Here is a 25714-nt window from a genome sequence, read left to right on the forward strand (position 1 = left end):
AATATATACACGAACAATTCAAATATGTGTTCTAAAATATATTTCCATGTAAAAACAAAAACCTTTATATACTAAGGGTTCTAAAAATTCTACTTGCTAGAAATTTACAAGGTTACAAAGACAGAATTTGCCTTATAATGTTCCTCAATTATAATAAAATATCATGTATACATGAAGTTTGCGCTATTAAAAAAAAGATGAAATTCTCATATTTCGAGTGACTAAAATAATCTAATCAAAACCAAATTGTGAAGTTGATCATTTATTTGAACATCACATTCCTTATACAAGTTAGATTCCCTCTCATGCCTCACTTGCTTTTACAATGCATTTATCCCCAAGACAGCCAACATTGTGGGACAAATCTGGAACAATAGCCAATAATTGGTGTTGAAATAACTGATTGGTTGTGAAACACTATTATGGCCAGATTCCATTTTAAGAAAAAAAATTAAATCTGTTTAGAAAAGGGCCTTAAAAATATTTTTCAAAGATTAAAATCATGGTTGGCTCATGGGTGGGATTATTAGTATTCTTTACAGTAGTCTGCTTGAATGTACTGATTCTTCTGTAATAAGCATGCACTGCTTTTGTAATAAGGAAATAATAAAACAATAAAAAAATCTTGAATTTCATATTTTCTTCAAAGTGATCCCCTAGTAAGTAGTAAACATTTACTTTATTCCAACAAATCCTCTTGTTAGATTATCCTTGGGAAACAAATTAAGTTGGGAAAATATCAGATGGGATGGAAAGAAAACAGAAAAATAGAAGAAATCAATGCTCAGTCATAAAACACAAATAACTTATAAGCTAACACTTAACCAAATCTTAAACTTTAACCCAAATAGTAATTTACAATATGGTCTATTGTATCATGTTTCTTTCAATCAAAAGCACCTGAACCAATTTTAGATTCTTTAGTCATAACGCAAAACCTCTGAAATAAGTTAAGGATATCTAAGACATTTAAAAATCATTATCCTGAAGGAAACAAAGACAAGGAAACTATCAAAGTATTTTTCACTGGAAGAGAAAATTGAAACAATTTTATTATAGGAGCTAGTCAATCCAAACGCTACCTCTATTAGACTTTTGTTGAGTGGATTTTGATGCCTGGGTTGCTTTAACATTCCTGAGAGGAGTCATATATACTTCTTTATTCTTTTCTATTAAAGGAAATAATAAAACAGTGTAAATAAAAGATAGTCTCATGAAATATTTCAAATTGTCTTTTCATCTTTCATAAAAAAGAAATGGCAAACAGTTCTATTAGAAACTACCGAAAGGTTATCATAAATTACTATTAAAAAAAAAATGTGAGTACTACGAATCAGAACTCCTGACAAAATGGTTATACAGTCAGAAATATACACAATAAAATGTGTATACACACATCAATAATACACTTTCCTGAGGAGGTTAATTAGATTTTCATTCATATCTGACACCCAAACACATTAGAAGAGGAAAAAAACATATCACAATAAAAATTTTTAAAAAATTTTATCAGTATTCAGGTATGTCGTTACCATCATCATCTTGAAAAAGATCTGTAGTCATGTTGGCATCCTGTGCTGCTATGGCTTGCTCACCAAGTTCTTTATTTCCTTTTTCTAAATGAATCTTGATTTTTTCCAAAGCTTTCAGACATGTCCTATCTTTTACTTGCTATCCAAAAACAAAACAAAAAAAATTAAACATGACATTTTCTAATCTTTAAAAAAAAAAGTTATAAACCAATATCAACATTCTAAAAATTATGAAACTTATGAAGGGAATATTTACACCAAATGAACAAATTTACAGTACGCTAACATGTTCAATTTAATACATCCACATAAATTCTACTCCAATAAATATAAACACAGCTAATTAAAAGTAAGTGTGCTGGGTACGGGTGGCACATGCCTGTAATCCAAGCAACTCAAGAGGCTAAGGCAAGAGTATCACAAGTTCAAGGCCAGCCTCGGCAATTTAGCAAGACCCTCAAAAAACTTAGTGAGACCATGTCTCAAGATAAAAAATAAAAAATGGCTGGGGATGTAACTCTAAGAGCTGAAGCACCCTGGGTTCAACCCTCAATACAAAACAGAAAAAAAAAAAAAAGTAATTAGAAACTATTTTACCTCTAGAATCTCATTCAACAGAACCAGAAGATCTTTTGCAATGTTGCTACTGAGCTCTAAAGAACTCAAAGCTTTTGTATAGACCCGAGTTTCTGGTGAGCATGGATTTGTTAAGATTTCATTGCAAATTTTTACAGCCAAATTGTCATGTACCGTTAAGGCCTAGAAAAATTAAAGAGAAAAATCTTTGTAAATAAAAAGTGAATATTATAATATAGTTCTTGTCTCATCTAACAAATATTTCCAACTAGTTACCTTGCCATAATCCCAAATGCAAAATATCTGAAACCAAATTTAATGTCTCCCTCACCTCAAAATAAACTCCCCCACTGAATTCTTGTGGCAGATGCTGTGGCCCAGGTCTACCTTCTTTAGGACTGATGCATCCGCCAGTTTTGGAGGCTAAACTTCCCAGCTGCAGAATCCCAGGCCTTATAGGAAGTCACAACTCTTTCCTCTAAGGGCCAGTCCACGTTCAATGAGTAGCCAGTCAATGTACAGGTACAATGATCTAGATTTTGCCAATTCTAAACAACTCAAAGGAATATCCCAGTCTGAAATTCTCTCTGGGATCAGCTGAGCTTCTAACTTGCATGGCAGTTCAGCTTGGCTCTATGCCACAGCCTACTCTCCCAAGATGTTCACTCTCCCAAGATGTTCCTGATGACAGTATCCCCCTCAAACTAAGACAGACAGTGCCTGTGAAGTCTCATACCAAGGATCTTAAGAGTGTCCCTGAACTCCTTCATTTCCCTTGCATATTAAGCTCTTTCCTTCAAGCTGTTGTACCCATAGCTTGTTTATTATTGTTTTTACTATATCACTATTATTTCTTCTTTGTAGTACTACTTTATACTGTTCCTTATTCTGCAAATCTTTATCTTCTAATCATATAGATAATATAGTCTTGTCACATATAATATAGTTCTTGTCACATCTAACAAACATTTCCTTTTATTAATATTCTCTTTTTTCTCACCACTTCACCTCATATAACTATCAGTGACCACTTAATTAATCTTCCTAATAAGCAAATTTATCCTACTTACACTTTCATCATAAGCTCTATATTGCAAATAAGGCCAACTCCAAATTTCCTACACTGTCCTTTAAAGCATGATTTGAAAAACCACCTATATCTATTACCTCTACCAATACAACCTTCCTCTCTATCAAAACCACTCCTCAACTTCCATCTAGGTTTAAGATGAATTTTACTCAATGGATTTTGAAACTATTACTGCTATTCTAAAGTTTTTAAGTGTTTGGTAGCCATATCACTGACCAATACCGTATTTTGCATAATATCCTTTGTAATCTTATTTTTTTAATAGCATATAATATTGTGACTTGGACAGTATGAAGTCACTAAATATCAAATAAATATAAAAAGAGAAGAACAATACTTTAAACTTTCAGGTATCTGAAATGATTTAATAACACATTAAATTCCCAAACTGGTAGCAAGTCTGACCAAATGTTATTGCCCTTTTTTGTATCAACAGCATTAACAGATGAGTCAACATTTTAAAATCAAATGAGACCTAGATAACATAGGTTATTACTTCAGAGTGATTCAGTCAATGATGGAGGGAACGGTGATAGAGAGGGGATTAAATTTTGGGTAATTTCTAAGTAGCAAAAATGTTTGCATCAACTATGTCTATTTTCATGTGACTTCCCCAAGTTTCCAAAAAGATCTTTCCTTCATATTTGTGCTACGCACCACCATACAGAAGTCGAGATAAAAATTCAGCTCCTCACTATTTCGACAAGCTAATATTTTTCACCCACCTGATAATCTTGGGAATCCTTGGCCTGAGGATTTAATCCACTTGGTCTTGTCAGGTCTACAAGCAACTCTGCAACATTTGTGATATCCACTTCAGCTAAAGGAGATGATGCAGGGGCATTGGCCAGTGTTTGAAGAGTTGGAAGAAAGGCTTCTTCAAAGCATTCCTGATTTGTCCTATTAAAAAGACAATTTGAAAGTATGCTTGCATTATTTGAAAGAAAATCATAATTCTAAAAAAATTATATATAAAATTCATTCCATCAAGATGAAGCACATTTTCATCTAGAAGAGAGTCAAATAATTTAGACAGATAAGTAAATTCTTCTCATTTCATCATATATCCACCAAAGAAAGAAAAAATATCTTAACATAATGACGTTACAGATATAATCAGTCGGGGGCAGGGGGAGTGATGAAGTTGGCTTAAGTCAGATTTTGATTTATCAACAGAACTCAATACCTGCTTGCATAAGCGAATATGGGGAAGAAAACGCCCAGGCAATGTCGAAGTCGAACATCATCTTCTGTCACAGGATTGTACCACAACAAAATGAGACGAGAAAGAATCCTGCTGCTAACCAAAAGCCCAGAGAACATCAGCTTGGCTAGTCCTTCTGCAGCTCCTGTCCTGAGTTCAGACACCTAATAAAGATGACATTCATCAGAAAAATTTTTTCCTTTTAAGGTTCACAACATAGCTGCCCAACAATATTTTTAAGTGAACTATTAAAAAAATCACTCATGTTATAAATCTGTTAAAGACACATGAAAAGGTATTCTTTCTTCACAGCTAGAGTAATGATTTTAGTCAAATCTAAATGATTTTAGACAAATCAATCCAGCCTTAAAAACTTCAAAAGAACCAAAAGTTCTTTTATAAATGTTGTGGGGGGCAAAATTATATATATTTAAATGCTTAGTATTTCTAAGGAAACACTCAGCAATATTCCCTGTCATCAGAGGAAGTGCTTATAAAAGAAAGCTCTAGAAGTGCGAGTAGAAATGTGTCTGAACAGGGTTGAAATGTGAACAGAAGGAAAAAAAGCAGTCCTAAAAAGTGCAAAAAACCTAGGGAAGCAAAAGGAAAAGAGGATGCAGGGGTGTTCAGAGAGAGGTACTGGTACAGTGGTGGTTAAGAAATCCGGCAATAGAGACTGAGTTTGGTTCAAGCTCTGACACATCCTAGCTGTGTGGTCCTGGGCTTCACTTCTCTGCTTCGTGTTTTTCATATACAAAAAGGGTAAGATAGGAATTATCACATAAGAGTTACAAAGGTGAAGAAAAGTACATGTGCCATATATACAGTAATCCTTGGTAGTCAGATTATACAGACCTTGAAAATTAGGTAAAGAAATTTAAGCATAATGAGGCATGATATGGAACCAATGAAATTTTTCAAAAGATGGGGAAACAAGATTTACTGAGATTTCAGGAAAATCACTTGGCAGGTTAAAATACAGGAATGAAAAAAAGTCTAAATTAAGGAGATAGAAGTAAAAAGAGTATAATGAGCAAACAGAAGAGCCAGTTCAAAACTATTATCCAAACTCAAAATTATAAGATAACAGAAGTTAAGAACAATAATCAGTGCTAAGGTGTTGAAATGTGTCTTCCTCACTAACACATTCGGGGCTAAGTATTATCTGATTTTTTTCTTGTGATTTCTTCTTTAATCCATTTCTAGAAACATACAAATCCCCAAAAATGACTCAAGAAGAAACAGACAATCTAAACAGATGTGAAACAAGTAAACATACTAAATAAATAATCAAAACTCTCCCAAAAAGCATAGTCCTGGACCAGTCCTCACTAATAAGTTCTGCCAAACTTGCAAAAAATTAACAACAACTCTCAAACTTTCCAATAAAATAAGAGAGAATTCCTAACTCAGTTTATCAGGTCAGTTTTCCCTGACACCAAAGCCAAAGATACCACAAGAAAACTATAGACCCAATATCACTTATAAATATAGATGCAAAAATCTTCAAATAAAATATTAGCAAACCAAATCAAATTACACACTGAAAGGATTATATAACTTGTGCAAGTGGAGTTTATCCCAGGAACACAACAGTCATTCAACATAAGAAAACCAAGCAACATAATGTACTACTTTGAAAAACAAACCCCACATGATCACTCAACTGATGCAGAAAAATCATTGGACAAAATCCACACCCTTTCATTAAAAAAAATAAATAAATAAAAAACAGAGGTGGTAATTATAGATAGGAACTACCTCAAAATGATAAAGGATATATATATAAAAAACCTACAATAACCCATTCAGTGGTTAAGATTGAAAAATTTTCCCCCCAAATCAGAAAAGACTATGTGCTCTTAACACTTAACGACTGCTATTCAACACTGTGTAGAAGTTCTATCCAGAAAAATCAAACAAGAAAAGGAAGACATCTAAATTGGAATACTATGTATTTTCACAAATAAGATGGTACTACATAAAGAAACTTCAAACACACACACACACACACACAGAGCGCACTAGAGCTAATAAATGAATTCAACAAAGCTCCAGGGTGAAAATAAAATTAACAGAAACAAAAGTTCCAGTTTAGTTTGTATCCACCAACAATGAACAATTCCAAAAAAAAAAAAAATTAAGAAAAAATGTTCATGAAAAGAATAAAATACCTCAGAATAAAAGATCTGTTATGCTGAACACAAAACATTGCCAAAAGAAATTAAAAACAGCCTAAATAAATGAAAAAACATCTTTAATTTAATGTTAAGAAGTATTATCAAGAAAGTGAAAAAACAACTATATATGCAAATTATGCATCTAATAAGGATATACTTACTCAAGCAATATAAAGAACTCCATAACTCAATTTAAAAATGGGCAAAAGACTTAACAGACATTTCTGCAGATAAGATATACAAATTGCCACACAGATGAAAAGATACTCAACATTATTAATCATTAGGGAATGGAAATCAAGACCATACTATGTCGCATATACTAGGATGCGACAATGAATTATTTTTCAACAATAAAATAAGTGTTGAAAAGGATGTGGAGAAATTGGAATCCTTGTACACTTAAGACAGGACCATAAAATGTTTCAGATGATATAGGAAACAATTTGGCAAATCCTCAAAAAGGTAAACAAAGAAATATCATATGACCCAGAAATCCAATTCTTGGTATATACTCCAAAGAACTAAAAACAGGCACTCAAATACATATATGTGCACATTCATAGTAGTACAATCACAGTAATCAAAAGGTAGTAATAGCCCAAATGTGTTTCAATAGTTGAATGAAAAAATAAACTGTATACACATAAAATGGAATACCATTCAGCTACAGAAAGGAAAGTGGTATTGCTACAAGCTACAATGTGAATGAACCTCAAAAATATTATGCTAAATGAAGCCAAACAGAAAAAAGGTCACATATTATATGATTCAATTTATATGAAATACCGAGAATAGTAAAACTCATAGAGTGCAGACTGGTAGTTGTCAGGGACTGAAAAGCAGGGCAATAAGGGACAACTGTTTTCTAGATACAGTTCCTTTTGAGATGATGAAAATGTTTTAAAAATTAGATACAGATAATAGCTGCACTAGACTATGAAAGTACTAATTGCCAATTAATTGTTCACTTTAAAATTGTTAGTTTTATTATGTCAATTTAACCTCAATGAAATGAAACTATACAGTCAGTATAAACATTTTTAAACAAACTAAATGTTTTTATATGCTATAAAAATGTAGGTCAGAGTACGTAAAGAGGGCTGGAGCTGTAGCTCGGTGGTAGAGGGCTTACCTAGCATGTGTGAGGCCCTGAGTTCTATTCTCAGCACCACATAAAACTAAAATAAATAGAATAAAGGTACTGTGAAAAAATTCTTAAAAAGAAAAAAAAAAATCTAATCCCATAGCCTTTATTATACCTCCTACCAACTCAAATGTAAAAGCATTCTAAACAATTTCTTAAAACTCTTGGAGGAAAAGCTTAAGTCTTTAAATCACAAACCATCTTTTATGAAACAAAAAATATTAATTACTGCCTTTAAGAGTCATTTCTTTATACTGCAATCCTATGCTGCCCAATTTAATAGTGAGAAATTATGATAAAAGTAAAATCTGAGATTTAATTAAGATGTCAAAAAAGCAAATTCAAAAATTTTGTCCAAGTTTAAACTTTACTTCTAAAAACATAAAGAACATAAACAAATTAGATGCTGCAAACTACACTTCATAACCACAAGATTGGAACTATTTCTTACCTCACTATCTAAGAAATCAGAAAGGAGTCTCAAAACATTTTTAGCTGTAGCAGTCTCCTCAACTTCTGTTGATTCTTGTTCATCATCACAGTTTATGTCTGCATCTTCACATTGAAGGGTGTTGACTTTTTTGGTTTTAAATGGTTCAATCCCAAATGTCATCAGCTGGTCAAAGATTGCCTTTAAAGCACTGATTTTTATTGTGACATCATCAATTTGCAAAACCTAAAGTGAGACATCCCCCACCAAAAAGCATTCAGTATAATGATTTATTTACCCTTAGTAAAATGATTACACAAACTTTTACTCAAATTTCAATGACTATCAGATATAGAGAAAACAACACTTTTCAGAAGTATAATTTAAATTCAATTTAAAATATAAACTTCAATTTTAAAAATGCATTTATTTGTACCATAATAATTGAAATTATATTCCTTTAGAAAAATTTAATCTGGCTAGGGATTAGATTAAGCTCAGTGGTAGAGCACTTGCCTAGCTTGTGTGAGGCCCTGGGTTCAATCCCCAGAACCGCAAAAAAAGAAAAAACGAAAGAAGTTAATATTCGCGGTATGTAAAAAAAAAAAAAAAAATCCTGAATTAGAGGCTGGCTGAATATACTATTTGTCACTTTCATTATAAAAAGAACAATAATATCAACTATGGTTTTATCATTTTTTTAAGATACAGAAAAACTGTTTAAATCAAAATTGTTGATTTAGTTCATCCATCAAGAGAAAAACACTAGATTCTAAACAATTAAAAGCATGTTAGTCAGTTTTCAACTGGACTCTTGTATAAAAGAAGGTAAGCCATAAAAATCAGCAGTTTATATAGTCTGTCTTGAATTACAAAAATATAAACCAAATTTCAAAGCCAGTAAAAAACAGAATTCATTGTTTCTATTATGAAAGATTAACTATATTCTATGTGATTACATTTTGATTAAAAAAAACCAGAACCCAATCAATGTTTCTGTTATGAAAGATTAACTATATTCTGTGATGACATTTTGATTAATGAAAAAAAAAACTGGCATATAATTTGGCCTTTAAAATAAATTTAAATACACCTATGATCATCAAGTTGGTCAAACTAATAAAAATCAGGAAAAATGGCTTAAAATTTCAAAACTTGGAAGGAACCAGCATACTTTCTGAGGGTCAGACCTATAAATCTGTTAAATCTAAATGTTGATAATAATATACTAAAATGAGTGCTCTCTACAAATCCCAAACATGCTCCTATCTCAGCAGCAACTTGGTTTCCCTCACTCTTAAAGATGACACTTTAAGAGAGATGTAGTGGTAAACTCCTATAATGCCAATAGTTCAGTAAGCTGAAGCAGAAAGATTCCAAATTCAAAGCCAGCCCCAGCAACTTAGCAGACCCTGTCTCAATTTTTTTTTAAAAAAGGGTTGGGGATGTGGCTCAATGGTTAAAAGTATCCCTGAGTTCAATCCCCAATACTAAAAAAAAGATGTACCTTACTGGGCACCAATAGCCCAGTTGGATTCTCACTTAAGATTTTAAAATGCAATAATTTCCCTCTTCTGCCCCTCTAACAAGGGCTCATATATTTCTTACATCAAATTTATTACTAAAACTTAACAAGAAGGATTGATCTCTTATTCCCAAAAAGAGCTATTTTTCTCTAATATCTTTCAATGATAACCTTGAAAATACACTTATAAAGACAACTGAATCTATTTTGTGGTTAATATTTTTGATATTAGCCCCCAGAATATACAAAATATTTAAAAAATTTATAAAGATTTTTTCTGCAATTGAATCTGATATCATTCACATATATTTTTAATTTTAAAAAAATCTGACAAACTTAATAGCTAGATCCTAATGGAAATTTACAGATGTAGTTGTTTAAACAAAGAGTATACTTTCATTCTTGAAGACTATAATTCCATGACAAGCTTGTTACTTTATTTATTTGAAAATCTATCAAAATTATGAAATTGTCTCGATAACATCTTTCACATCAACTTGATTTAGACAATTCCTGATAACTACAAGAAATTAAATAGGAAAAACAATATCAAAACTCCTAGAGGTTTCCTTGTCCTGTAGAGAAGGAGTTTGTACTGATTAACTCATGAATACTCCTGGGATATCTTTGGGATTAAATTCATATTACATTTCTTCTGTCTGAAATGTCCAAGGCATTTATTAATGATGTTATACCACTAAAAAGAAAAGGATTACAATTCCATATTTCAGTTTAAAGGTCAAGTGAATTTAAATATCATCTGAAAGCAATTTAAAGATATTTTCTTTGCTTTAGCACTAGAAAGTTTATATAATTGTCTGCCTCTAATCTCTTCTATCAGTTCCAACTTGACTAGAAGAAATTATAATTTTTAAGCATCATTCATAATAGCATAAAGGCCATCTTAATGAATGCTTTACTTCATTTTCTAGAGAACTATTTAGTAAGCCATACATAAACGAACACTTCCCTATCAGATGTTCTAATAAGATTTTTTCTTCCACTTAAAAAAAAAAAGTAATGACCAACAATTATTCTAACATTTCAAGGCCCATCTTCTAGAATCCCAGGAAATGGAAGTAGAAAATTTCCTGTTCTAATTATGGTCTACCCTGCATCTCATACAAGATCCTGAATCCATCAGTTCAACAAACTAAATAAAAGAAAAAACAAATTATACAGACTTTTTTGTCATTATTCCCTGAAAAAATACAGTATTAAAATATTTAAATAGCATTTACATTGTGTTAGTTATTATAAGTAATCTAGGGATGATTTAAAGCATATAGGAAGAAGTGCTGGTTATATGCAAATACTTCAGTATTATATCAGGAACTTGAGAATCTGCATATTTGGATATTCACAATGGTCCTGGAACCGATCCTTCATGGATACCAAGGGATGACAATATTAGGCAAAACTCCTTTAAAAATGTAGGATTTTATTTCCCGGATAATAAATCCAATATTTAAAACCAATAAATTTCTCAATTACAAATAAAATTCCCTGCAAAAATTACTAGCAGCATCACCAATGTCAATACCTGCTGATATAAAAATTAATGACTTTATTTTTTCCAGTTTAAAAAAGAAGCTTCACCATTTTAAAGACAATACTGGCATTCTATTTTTTTCAAAGGAGGTTAACAATAGAGATTTTTCATGGATACTAACAGAATGGGATTATAAACAGAAGCAGACACACCAGGAATTTCACTGATACACATTAAAATTAATTGATTAGCTGTCAATTTCTTTGTAATTTTTCAGAAAGTTAAAACATTGAAATTCATGAGGATTACTTTTTTAAAAATAATTATTTTTTAAAAGTACAGCGCTATTTTTCTTCCTTCAATACAAAGCTACAAGTCAGTTTGACCATTCCATGGACAACAGAGTTTTATGTTCTAGGGAAATTTCTTTGCTGAGTTTGGCCCTTTAAAATAATCTTTTCATGAAAATTATGAGCCATATTCTAACACATTATTTTCAACATGGGCATACAAAGCTCTCCTTTGCTACCTTTACTGAACTGTTCAGAAGCAATGTGCATCAAAATTTCTCATGGCTTTTTTATTCCATTATAAACATTTTATCCCACTGGCAACACCAGACTAGTAGAAGTTGAAGTTTATTTTTCAAGTTAAGCTAGGCCCAGACATTAGAGACGAACATCCAAAATCAAGCAGTCTGCAAGTCAAATGCATTCCACTGGTACAACTGATTCCACCACCTCCTGCATATAAGAACATCACTCCAGCAACTACCCCAATCCCATATTACCGATTTTTTCCTTTCAACTGAGTTATTTTTCCTAATACAAAATATGCTTTGAGTTTCCCCATCTTAAAAAAAATAAAATTAAAACCCAAAATGTTCCTCTTTACCCCCATACCCTCTCTTGCTACCTCCCAATTTCTATTACTCCTAACTGGAAAAACAAAAACCTTAAAAGAGACTTAAATTTTCTTCTGCCCACTCTAGTTTTTGCCTGCCACATAAATTACTCTCAGAAAAGTCACTGAACACTTCTTTACTTGCCAGAAGTGATTACTTATGAATTCTTATCACCTGTTAGAAGCATTGGCCAGTTAGGTCTCCCCTCGTTGTAATATTGCCTTCTAACACATCACCCTCTCCTTATACTATTGATATCACCATAGTCTCTTCTGGTTCTTCTTTATCTCCCTACCTTTAAATGCTGCCTAAGCTATAGGGAACTCAAAGTTGAGATCTCTTCTCAATCTATACTCATTCCTCAAGTAACATGCAATCTCTAGGCACTGGATGCTATCAGATACCATCAACAGAAGAGAGACTTCCAGGCTCATCTGCCATGCTGGATAGCTCCTTACACTTGGAACTCACATTTAAATGCCTATTTCTCAAACACCAAATTTAATCATATCTAATATAGAACACTTTTTATTTATTTCATCCACCTGCCATGAAACCTGCTCTTCCTTCTTCAAAGCAAACAATCAATAATGTGAAGAGAGAACCTACAAAATGGGAGAAAATCTTTACTACATGCACCTCAGATACAACATTATTCTCCAGAATATATAAAGAACTCAAAAAAACTTAACACAAAAACAAAACAAAACAAAAACAAACAAAAAACAAATAAACCAATCAATAAATGGGCTAAGGAACTAAACAGACAATTCACAGAAGAAGAAATACAATTGATCAACAAATAAATAAAAAAGCTCAGCATCTCTAACAATTAGAAAAATGCAAATCAAAATACACTGAGATTCCATATCAGTCCAGTCAAAATGGCAATTACCAAGAATATAAGTAACAATAAATATTGGATGAGGATGTGAGGGAAAATAACACTCATACATTGCTGGTGGGACAGCAAATTGGTGTAACCACCATGGAAAGGGTATGGAGATTTCTAAGAAAACTTGGAATGAAACCAACCATTTGACCCAGTTATCCCACTCCTCGGTTTATACCAAATCAGCCTACTACAGTGATGCAGCCATATCAATGTTTACAGCAGCTCAATTCACAATAGCTAAACTATGGAACCAATCTAGGTGCCTTCAACAGATGAATGGATAAAGAAATTGTGGTATATATATACACAATGGACTATTACTCGGCCTAATTTAAGAAGAATGAAATAATGGCATTTGCTGGTAAATGGATGGAACTGGAGAAATCTACGCTAAGTGAAATAAGACAATCTCAAACAATCAAAGGCTGAATGTGTTCTCTGATATCTGAATGATAATTCATGATGGGGACAGGGAGGGGTAGGAAAAACAGAGGTAGGTACATTGGATTAGACAGAGAGAAGTGAAGGGAGGGGAGGAGGTATGTGGATAGGAATGATAGTAGAATTAATTGGACATTATTACCCTATGTGCATATATGATTACACGACCTGTCTAACACTACATCATGTACAACCAGAAGAATGAGAAGTTATACTCCATTTACGTATGGTGTGTCGAAATGCATTCTACTATCATGTGTAACTAATAAGAACAAATAAAAAATATATAAAAAGGGGGAAAACAGGCTTCTGTTTTCTCCATCATGGGGAATAATAATTTAATCCTTCTGGTTAATCCAACCTAAATCCTTAGTTATCTTAGATCTCTTTTTCTCACATGCTACATCAGATACATCAGCAAATCCTACAGACTATTTTCAATCTTAGACTTCCATTTGTGATGGTTAATTTTAGGTCAATTTGACTGAATTATGGATTACCTACAGAAGTGATTAAGGATTACTTCTAGATTAGGGGTTACACAGAACTGGTTAAGGATTATTTCAGGGTATATTTGTGAGAATATTTCCAAGAAAGATTGGCATGTGAGCCAATGGACTAATTGGGGGAAGATATGTTCTCAATGTGGGCCCAGACAGAACAAAAAGGGGATCTCCTCTTTCTCCTAGAACTGGGATATACTCTTATTCGTACTTGGACATCAGAATTCCAGACTGTTCAGGCCTTGAACCCAGGTCTTAATACCAGCAGGACTACAGGTTCTCAGGCCTTTGGTCACAGATCAATAGTTACATGGTGTTTTAGTCAGCTTTTTGCCTGTTGTGACTAAAAGACCCATCCAGAACAACTGTAGAGGAGGAAAAGTTTATTTGAAGGCTCACGGTTTCAGAGGTCTCAGTCCATAAGAGGCCAGCTCCATTCCTCAGGGCTCAAGGTGAGGCAGGACATCATGGCAAGAGAGTGGCAGAGGAAAGGAGTTCACACGATGACCAGAAAGCACAAACTACTCACCAGATACAAAATATATACCCCACAGCCATGCCCCCAATGAATCACTTCCTCTAGCCACACCCCACCTGCCTCCAGTTACCATTCAGTTAACCCAATCAGGAATTAATTCACGGATTAGGTTAAGGCTATAACCTAATCATTTCTCCTCCAAACCTTCTTGTGTTGTCTCGCATGTGAGCTTTTGTGGGACACCACATCTAAACATAACACATGGGCTTCCCTGGTTCTCAGGCCTTCACACTTGGTCTATCATACTAGCAGCATCCAGGGTCCAGTTTGCAGACCACTTGTCACGGAAGTTTACAGCCTCCAAAACCATATAAGCCAATTCCCCTAATAAATCCCCTCATATCTATCTATCAACATACAATACATGCATGTATACAAATGTATGTTATTGGTTTTATATCTGTGAAGAATCGTAGCTAATACACTATCCTTCTCACAATCCAAATAACCATAAACCTCATCCCAACCATGTCTTTCCTGGATTGCTGAATTTCTTCCTTACTAGTATCCATGCTTCTATTATACCTCTGCTGTCTTACCAAGGATATGACAACTATGGCCCACAGGCCAAATCTAATATACCACCTAATTTTGTACAGTATGCAAGTTATAAATAGTTTATTTAAATTTTCAAATTATTAAAAAAATTCAGTACATGTAAAAATTTATGAAATTCAAGTTTCAATGTCCATAAATAAAGTTTTACCGGACTACAGTTGCACTCATTCGTTCATGTACCATCCATTACTGTCTCCCCACTACAACATAAGAGAGGAATGGTTGAAACAGAACTATGGTTTAAATGGTCTAAACTACTTATTCTGTGGCCCTTTATAGGAAAGGTGTCCAACCCTTCCCTGGTCTACACCACACCATACCTAGTCAGATCACAATATTCTATTCAAAGTCTTCCAATTCCTTCCTACTTTATTCATGGTGGAAGCTGACATCTTTTTAGTTCATATACTCCTATAAGAGATAGACATCCTGCAAATTCTTTTTCCTATTACTCTCCACTTTGCTCAGTCTTTCCTAGCCATATGTCCTCCTGGTCCTCAAATGTGCTAAGCAAAAAAAAAAAAAAAAAAATCCTATTCCCAGATATGCTTGTGGTTCACTCCTTCGACTTCACTTTGATACAGGTCCCATTTATTAATGAGGCCTTCCTGAACTATACTGTCCCTTTTTCTATTCAGTCCTTATTCCCCTTCTCTGCATTATTTTTCTTCATCTGACATACTACATATTTGTTTATTTTTCAATGTGAGTTTTACTTTCTAGAGTGTAAGCTCTATTAACACAAGAACTTAAAATCTTGTTTTTTCTCACCACTTACCTGTCACATTTTTTTCATAAACATAGAACAGTCCAGGCAAGGAACTTAATATGCACTTAATATTTGATCTGTGGTTAAGATTATCTTAAATTAACATTTCATCTTTCTTCTACAAAGATGTTTTAATTAAAAAAAATCAAAGGACAAAAAATGAGTTCCTACAGATTGTCAACAATCATCATCAATAATCTTCAGAATGAATTAAATATTAGCCTTATCACCAGAGACAGAATAGTTCAGAAAATGCAATGGAGATTTTGTCACAAAGTAAATCCTACCTGTAATAGTAACACAAAGTGTTTACTTGCAAAATCCTTATTCTGTAGTCCACAGCATCCTAAGCATAAAACAGCCAGATTTCTTATTATAGGATGGACACTTATTATTCCAGGAAGAATCTAAAATGAAATAGAAGTTAATTTTGACCAAAGCAAGAAATTTATAGTAATATATTAAAATCATGGTCTAAATGTGAATTTCCATTATTTTGTAAATCTACTTCACTGTCATATTGTCTATTAACTCCAAGAAGTCATTTTTCGTTTAAAAAAAGAAAAAAAGGCAAATATTTAAATTGCAAAAGCCAGAATAATTTTCCTGAAACATAGATGATCATGAAACATCTCCATTATATCTATTAAAACTGAGTCAACGGATTTCCAGTGCTTATAGAATAAGTAAAACTCATTAGAACGATATACACCACCCCTCATCATGTAGTCTTTCCCCATCTTATCATATATCATGCTACCCCTTGTTGTTGGTTTGTTCAACTGGTATGATCTTTTTTCTTTTTAGTGGTACTGGGGATCAAACCCAGGGTCCGCACATGCAAACAAGTGCTCTGCCACTGAGCTGTAGCCCCACCCCCTTTTTTATTTTGATTGAAGGTCTTGCCAAGTTGCCCAGGTTTGCTCAAATTTTAGATCCTCCTGAATCAACCTCTTAAGTAGACCAGCTCAACTGGTCTGATTTTGATGCTTCTTATTCAGAAATATAATACAAGCTACAAATGGGAACTGCACTGTTCTTTTAGTCATTATAGAAGCCACATTAAAGTAAAAAAGAAGCACATGAAACTAATTTTACATATTAACCTTATTCATTTATATATAAAGTAAAAAGAAGTAGGTAAAACTAATTTTATATTTTAATCTTATTTATTTACATTTAATCCAATATAATCAAAATATTATCACTAAACATGTACTCAATAAAAAACTTATTAATGAAATCAACTCATATTCTGTTGTTTGTACTGTCTTTGAAAGCAAATTTTTCAAAAAATCCTTTTACTTAAAATCTATCTCAATTTGAAGTAGGTTTTAATGGCCACATGTGCCTAATAGCTATTGTATTAAACATTCTTCCCTCCCTTTTTCACATAAATATCTACTCCAATTATGATTGCTTATGACCACGTAGCCCTTTTTCATAGCACATATTAAAGGCAATAGTGTTCACTCGTTTATTTTATTTAACTGATATTCCCCTCTCTTGACAGAAGAACCATAATGGCAGTCTCTAGGTTATATATACCCTGTATAATTATATTCCCAGCATTTACTGTAAGCATTCAATAAATATATAATATTTATAATATTATATATTATAATAATCTATAACATTTTATTTAAAACACATAAATATAATTATTTTATTCAAATATCTAATTTACATTCCTTTATTCATCTTTTCAATCTTTAGCCATAGACTGTCTGTATAGTCATTATGATCATTCAATTTTGTATTTTCTTCACTTAATACACACACACACATACACACACACACACACACTTCATATTTACTCTTCAATTTTAGAGTTAACTGTATTACAATATACTATTCTCTAATAGGACCAGACGTAAAGTTCCCAAGCAGAGTTTAAAAGGGATCACTTTTCACTAAAGATACTGCTTCTCTAAAAATAAAACTAAATTCTAAAGGTTGAAGTAGAATCTATACTTTAATCAGAAGCTCTAGACAGTTGTCTAGAGCATTTAGAAACTCATGATATCCCAATAAAGGAATTACATTTCAGATCACACAACTGGCTATTTCTCACTAATCACAAATTAAATTAATTTGAACAGAATCCTTAAAAGCTTGGGCATATTCAGAATCTGTTTTCTGATGAAAAATGTCATTAAAAAAGAAAAAAGAAAAAAAGGAAGACCTACATCTGTACTGTCTAATACTGTGTCCTCTAGGCACATATGGCTATGCAGCACTTCAAGTGTAACTAGTCAAGCTTGAAATATGCTAAAAGACTTAGTATGAAAAACGATATAAAATATCTTAACAATTTTAACACCAAGTAAATCATAAAATACCATTTTGGACATAAACAAACGAAAAATATTTGGACATACATGTAATATGTCTTAATATATTAACATTAATTTTACCTGATTCTTTTTACTTTCTTTAAATGTCATTACTAGAAAATTTTGAAGTTACATAAGGTTTCCATGATATTCCTATCATAAAGTACCGTTCCTGAGTTTTGTAGTACTTATGTTCTGGGGTCTACACAATGGAGACTAACTATAAAAGTTTACTTTAAAGTCCTTTAAATATAGTCATGAACAGCAGAATACAATGACACACATCTGTGGTCCTGGCCACTTGGGGGACTAAAGCAGACAGACTTGTCTGCTTGAGCCTAAAAATTTAAGGCCAGCCTGGGCAATAGAGCAAGAACCATCTCAAAAAATAATAATAATAGTAGTAAATGAACTCTTCACAGGGATCACACTGTAACCTTCTCACAGTCTTTTTCTACACCAATATTCCAGCACTTAAAATTTTATTTTTTATATGATTAAGTTATCTCCTCTTCTTACTCAAAGAATGAAGTCATTCTGCTCTCTTTCCAATGTGAAATAAGTTTTTCCAAATCTTTTAAAAGAGTAATTATTACTTTTGTACTAGGTCCTTTATACACATTACCTTATTTAGTTCTCACAATATGAAATAGTCATTTTAAACATTTTTTTAAACTATTTGTTTATCAGATGCTTAAAATAGTAATCTTTCATACTTTTGAAACCTAATGAACGTATTACTTGAGAGGAAGGACTGGGGTAAAATAAAGCTTCAAAGGTCAACAACATACCAAAGATTCAATGATTCCATTCATGGTTGCACCTATGCCAGCTGAAATGGACATCAGCTTCAATAGTTCATAGCATAAAATAAGACATTTCTGTAGTGTTTCAGCATCATTCTAAAATAAAAGACAAAATATTCACCATTACTAAGAATATCTTCTGCATATTCCGTAAATGTCTGCTTAAATGCCTAGGGCATACTGTCATTTCATATATACTCCCTGGGTGATTTTTTTTCTTTTTTTTTTTTTTTTACTTCCTGGATGATTTTATCCAGTCATACACCTCCATTTATCATCTATGAGGTAGACTAACTATTTTCTAAGTTTCAGATTCATAAATATAAACTGTTACATTTATTCTTGGATGTTCCACAAGTACAAAAGGGAACTCATTATTGCCCAAATCTCTCCTCCTACTGCGCTCTCTTTCTTCATAACATCACCATTATCTATGCAGCAGTCTAAAGTAAAAGACCTAGAATATGCTGAATTCCCTCTTTTTCCTGTTGTAAATTCCTAAAAGCCTCTCAAATGTCGCTTCTTTCCATATCCAGTCATCTTGTTCACACTGCCATCATCTCAAGCCTACATCACTATAGCAGTCTCCCACTGTTACACCCATTTCCTGAAAAACAGTGATCTTTCTAAGACAGAATACTCCTACCACTTAAAATACTAATGGATTCTTGAGTAAAGCACAAATTCTTAAGATTTTTTTTTACAAAGCCTTACATGACCTTGCCCTCAATTTTCCCCTAGATTTATTTATTACCTCTCCCTCAATTCTCTAGTCATGTCAATCTGAAGTTTTAAAACAAAGCAGGTATTGTTTAACCTGTGGGCCATCACAAATCATTCCATCAAGGAGAGATACCAGAGTTCATTAAAAGTACACATGTAGATCACTCCTTAGATCCAAATCCTACCTCTACCATTTACTATCAGTGTGAATTTAGGCAAATAAATTAATCTTTAGAAATGAAGATAATAGGGCTGGGGTTGTGGTTCAGAAGTAGAGCACTTGCCTAGCATGCATGAGGCACTGGGTTCAATCCTCAGCACCACATTTTAAAAAATAAAAGTATTATGTCCATCTACGACTAAAAAATAAATACTTTTTTTAAAAATGAAGATAACAGTATCAACCTCATGGGGCTAGGGTTGTGGCCCAGAGGTAGAGCACTTGCCTAACATGCGTGAGGCACTGGGTTTGATCCTCAGCACCACATAAAAAATAAAATAAAATGAAACTATTGTGTCTACCTATAACTAAAAAATATTTTTAAAAAATAGTACCAACCTCATAGAGTGACAGCTACAATCAAATGAACTGAAGTGCCTGAAGAACTAACAGAAAAACATCCTTTTACTGTTCACTTAATATTTTCATTCAAATCTCAGGTTAAAACACTTCTTCCATAAAACCTGTATTTCCCAATCATAGCATCTATTTTGCCATGCTCTATTTGTACTAAAATAGCTTTATACCCTTCAAATAGGACAATTAGACAAGTAAATGGTCAGAGTCAACATAAAGAGATAACAATCATAACAAGAACACTTTTGCTAATATTCTCCTAATTTATTTGCAGTTTGTCATTTTTTAGATTGTATTTCAGATTTGCTTTAAATTTGCTTTAAAGTTTAATGGCCCATGATCCACAGACTTTGGAAAAAAAAAAAGAAAGAAAGAAAGAAGCTACTACTATGAAAATAAATTCAGTCATTCTCAATGGACAGATAAAGTGCTGGAATGAGGAAGTCCATGGCTAGAGATATAATGATATGGATATAACGTAGCTTATGAAACCTTTTTATATAGTAAACCTTCCAAGTCAGCATTCTACTTATGAAAGTACTATAAATAGCACTCCCTAAACCAAAAGTATAATAATAAATGTTCACTACAAAGGCAAGATCCAAAAAAAATCTGAATTAAGTTAACATCAAATTTAATAATTGATATCAATCTATCCTATGTTAAAGTAAGTTTGTTAGGAAATAAATAATCCATTTTAGAGACTAATTCATCAAATGACCAAAGTTTTAAAAACTGTTTAAAAAGTTTTAAATATTATTAGATATCAAGATTAGTATTTCATTAAAAATAACAAAACTTTTTCTAAAAACATTTAAAGTAATTACACTTTAAAAAACAGTCATGGTGGAGTACACCTTATAATCTCAACAACTCAGATGGCTGAGGCAAGAGGATCTTAAGTTCCAGGATAGCCTGAGCAACTTAGAAAGATCTTGTCTCAGTAAAAAAAAATAAAAAGGGCTAGGGATGTAGCATAGCAAAGTGCCCCTGGTTCAATCTCCCCTCTCCCCAAGGAGGAAAATAAAAAGGAGTAATTAACATTCCAAAAAACCACGTAACAGCATGGTTACCAATGAAATGCTTTTCCTAGCAATAGAAAGGTCATTGGTCTTCCACAAATAAGGGTTGTGGCCATATTTTCCTTTTTTAAATGGTTTTTTAACCAACAGTTACAATATGGACATATTTTCCTTTTTTAAATGGTTTTTTTAAACTATGTTGGGGAGAGTAAATAAATAAATAAAACTGAGAAGTAAACTACTGGAAGACTACCTTCCCTGCAAGAAAGAAATACTTCAGATTTCAGAGATTAGCATGACAAGGGAACAAAAAAAAAAGTCCTAGCTACAGGATAATTAAAGTTAATTAAGACTTTTCTAAGTCCAAAAATAGAAAGGAACAAGGGAAACAAAAAAATTTTCCCTATTTTAGTTCATTTTGCTACTACCAATTTCTGCAAAGTGAATATATTCTGCCAGTTTAGTGAGTTAAAGAAAAATAAGATTTAATTGAGGTAATTAATTACACTTGAGATTTAGTATGAAATAGTTATTGATTGATGGGTATTATTATTCAAAGTACATGTATAAAGACACGAATTGGTGTGAATACACTTTGTATACAACCAGAGATATAAAAAATTGTGCTATATATGTATAATAAGAATTGTAATACATTCCGCTGTCATATATAAATGAAAATAGTTAATTAATTTAAAAAGTTATTGATACCTTCTCTATGTGGACTTCTTTAATTTCAAGTTGTTCTGTCTCTTTCAACAGGTTTATTTTGGCATCTTCTAATGCTTTTACTTCTTCTTTTAATTTTGATGCCTGATTAAAATCTTGTAAGGTAATGCAATTGTCCAAAGCTTCTTTTGCTTCAATTAGTTTAACTTTTATTTCAGCCATCTAGAAAAAAATAAATACTGATTGTGTAAACACTAAAAAAAATTATTAATGTGAAAATCTATAGAAGACATGAGTATTATTTTAATATCTCAATGACCCAGAACTTAAGCAATAAAACTTACAGTCACAATCTTCCTGAATTATGGATCAGCAAATCTCCAGACTGACAAAATCTGGTAACTTTGTAAATACTTTTATAGTTTGATATGTAATAAATAATTTGACTTTGTGAACAATATCACAAAATCATATTGCAAGAGGAATTAGACTTGCACAACTACATTACTCAAACACTTCTTTAATTTAAGAGACTGACCTTGATTTCTTTCTTCCTTGCATCAGATGGATCAACATTAACACCAACAGTTACAATAGGCGCTCGAATCTCTGAGATAATTTCTGTAACCTGATAAGTTATAATTCAAATTATAAGGTTTACATATCTGCAAATGATGTCAAACTGCTACATGAAACTCCAAGTATTATCTGTCATATGTCATTTACAGAAAAACAGAGCAAAATATATAGGTAAAAGTAGCACACATTCTGCTTGCTAGACAGTTTTAGAACAAAAAAGACTGAACACATCTGACTAAACACTGAGGATATCTGAAGGGAAATAGGCACAAAGATGTTAAAGATTAATTAACCCTCATATGATATCTGAAAAACAGAAAAAATAAATTATGATGCCCATGATTAGACACTATAAATTAAAATTCTGTCTAAACTCTTCAACTCATCTCTTGTTTGGCTTTGTGGGAATTAAATACAGAAAAGTAGAATATCCTTTTATTCTTCTACTGGGTACACAATGCATAAATATTAATAGCATAAACAAGGAGCCATTTGGACACTGGAGATGGCTAATTCAGGAAAAGGCTGCCTCTCAAATCAAAGTACTGCAGCAAACGCTAGATAATCACTAAGAACACTGTAGAAAGAATTGAACCTGCAACTCAGACTACATAATTATGTGAAAATAATACAGGTCTCTTTTGGCTAACCTAGAAAAAAATAACACTTTTGAAAACAGTATTGTAAATAAAATTTATTTCCATATTTACCAAGCACTTTATGAGTAGTACCTCATTAAACAATAAAGGTAGGTTTCGTTGTTATTTTGTAGTTGAGTAAAAAAAACCTAAGTAACTTGCCCAAAGACACAAAGTTAGAAAGTATCAGAGGGGTTTCAACCCAGGTATTTGTGACTTCAGCCAACTCTTAGTACTGCAGTACCCAGTGCCTCATGGGCAAAACCTCATCCTACTACTACTCACTTTCTCCCAAACCTATTCTACTTTAAACTGATTAAACAGAGTAATAGACCCACCAAAGAAGGAAGGTATGTTAAAAATGTGTATGTGTGTGAGAAAGAGTGAGAGACAGAGGTAGATAATTTTTTAATTTTTAAAAACTTGTTAGACAAAACAAAAAGTTCTAAAGAGAAATTAAGTCATTGACCAAAACCTCTTTATCAACAATGAGCAAAATCACTTACAATTTGTATTCTCTTATTATCATCTATAATGATATGAAGAAGTCTTTCCACAAGAAATGAAATTAGGGATATAGGAGTTGTGGGTAGAGTAAGAATCTCCTGCAAAATAGCCAACAGTCGTTTCCTACAATCAAAGAGATCTGTTTTAATTTAAATATCACTATGATAGAACACATTTTATCTCTAACATTTCACTTACTTAAATTTATCTTAGTTTTTCACTTACGTTTATCACTATAGGTTAAAAAAAATCCATATGTACAGACTAGGTAAAAAAAAAATTCATATTCTGCAAAACAAAGTTTATAAACCACCCTATAATCTTTAATAAATCAAAATAAAATGACAAAGTCCCAAACATGAACCAAACCTTTTAGAAAGTAGTACTACTATCCCTCTCTGAAATAAATACAAATAGAGATTTTTTTTTAACTAAAAGCTAAAAAAAATTAGTCTGAAGAAACTCAAGTGGGTTTACATACATATACATGCACATACACACACCATCATAATCCATAGTGTCATTTTAGTTAATAGACTACATATATAATGAGAGTCCCATCAGATTAAATTGGAGCTTAAAAGAGTGCCTAATGACACAATAGCCACAGTAATATAGTTCAGCACATTACTCTGTGGTGATGCTGGCATAAAAAATAAAAACCCATCACATTATTACCAATATAAAAGCATAGTTCATACAATTCTGTACAGTTACAGTATGTAATATTTAATAATAAATGAGTACTATTGTATATATTTAATAATAAATATATTTATTTATATTTTTATCTAACAATATACATTTATTTAATAATAGGTGAGTAGCTATTGGTTTATGTATTTACTATACCGTATTCATCATTATTTTAGAGTGTACTTCTACTTATTAAAACAAAAGCCTACCATAAAACAGTATTCCATTTTATGTTATGCTGGTGGCAGCCTTGTGTTTGTTATAGTCTCTTCATTACACCAGGGGGCCATATCATGCAACCTACACCATCTTGGTTTTTGTTCCTACACAGCATAATGTTTGTATACCAACAATATTTAATAACACATTTCTCAGAATGTTTCCTTTTGTTAAATGACACATAACTAAATGTCTATGTGTATATATACATATAGAAATATACAGAAAAGAAAAATGAAAACTTTTTAAAACACTTAGAGAGCTAGGGTAAATATGTCCAATCATATTATAACAAGACCATTATTCCAATATAGGAAATTAGAAGAGTAAATATGAAAAAGGATTAACATTTACACATACCTTCCTCCTTCTTCACTGGTATCCAAAGACTTGATAATCAGAATCAATTGCTGACCTATGAACTCTTTTGTCATCAAATTTTCAATGTAAGAAAAATCACCTTTTTGTTCTTCAGTAACTACTGGAATGCTCTGGATATAACTAAAACAAGCAAAATTAATAAAGTAGGATCTAGTGTACACCAAAGAGAAGTTGATTCCCACCTTTAGGCCAGAAAAAGATCTTTTTCAATTAATATTATTCTAAAAACATGAAGTTTATACCCAATCAATAATAAATGTTATTATAATGAACTTTGCAAACTTTTGATGGAGCTAAAGAATTAGAAAATGTATTTTCTACTAAAAATATTCAAGTTCTGAATCTCTTGTCCAAAAGTTCAAGTAGTCATAAAAATCTAGTCTTTCCTTATCATACCTAATTAACAATCATTCTTTTGTTTAAAATAATAGTAATAATAGTAATTACACAAGTAATCCATGAATACAATTTAAAAATTTTTAAATGAACAATTTCATAAATGTACATTATCCTTTCTTAGGACCCTATTTCGTTTCTGTAGTGTTCTTATTTCACTGAATATACTACTAAAAAAAATCACCATTAACTACCTTTCATCCTTATCATTGCCCAAATTGAAGCCTTTCCCAACCCTCATATCAAGATTATATTCAATACCCTATCACAAAGGTCTCCCTTTCTCATGTGTAAAACCCCCCAAAACAAACCAAAAAAAAAGGCTGCTTAAAAGCAAAATTTAGACATTTACAAGGAAGCTTAGTAGACTTTTTGTTTTAA

At 32.1% G+C, this 25714-nt stretch overlaps 1 protein-coding gene across 2 annotated transcripts in view; it reads right to left on the reverse strand.

Moving 5' to 3' along the window:
• The window catches only part of Ncapg (non-SMC condensin I complex subunit G), a 35950-nt gene that overhangs the window by 1798 nt on the left and 8438 nt on the right, over positions 1-25714 (reverse strand). For both annotated transcript variants that reach the window (XM_046423871.2, XM_046423872.2), the window contains exons 8-19: positions 24917-25057; positions 23641-23764; positions 22456-22545; positions 21960-22139; positions 18912-19022; positions 16072-16191; positions 8181-8405; positions 4385-4566; positions 3924-4098; positions 2130-2291; positions 1533-1671; positions 1083-1169 (exon numbers count right to left, since the gene is read on the reverse strand). In XM_046423871.2, coding sequence (XP_046279827.1) covers positions 1083-1169; positions 1533-1671; positions 2130-2291; positions 3924-4098; positions 4385-4566; positions 8181-8405; positions 16072-16191; positions 18912-19022; positions 21960-22139; positions 22456-22545; positions 23641-23764; positions 24917-25057 — 1736 coding nt within the window. The remainder of the gene's footprint in view (positions 1-1082; positions 1170-1532; positions 1672-2129; positions 2292-3923; positions 4099-4384; positions 4567-8180; positions 8406-16071; positions 16192-18911; positions 19023-21959; positions 22140-22455; positions 22546-23640; positions 23765-24916; positions 25058-25714) is intronic.

This window comes from Marmota monax, unplaced genomic scaffold (assembly GCF_021218885.2).
Source record: "Marmota monax isolate L192 unplaced genomic scaffold, Marmota_monax_Labrador192_F-V1.1 WCK01_AAM20220418_F8-fsc00009, whole genome shotgun sequence".
NCBI classification, from domain to species: domain Eukaryota; kingdom Metazoa; phylum Chordata; class Mammalia; order Rodentia; family Sciuridae; genus Marmota; species Marmota monax.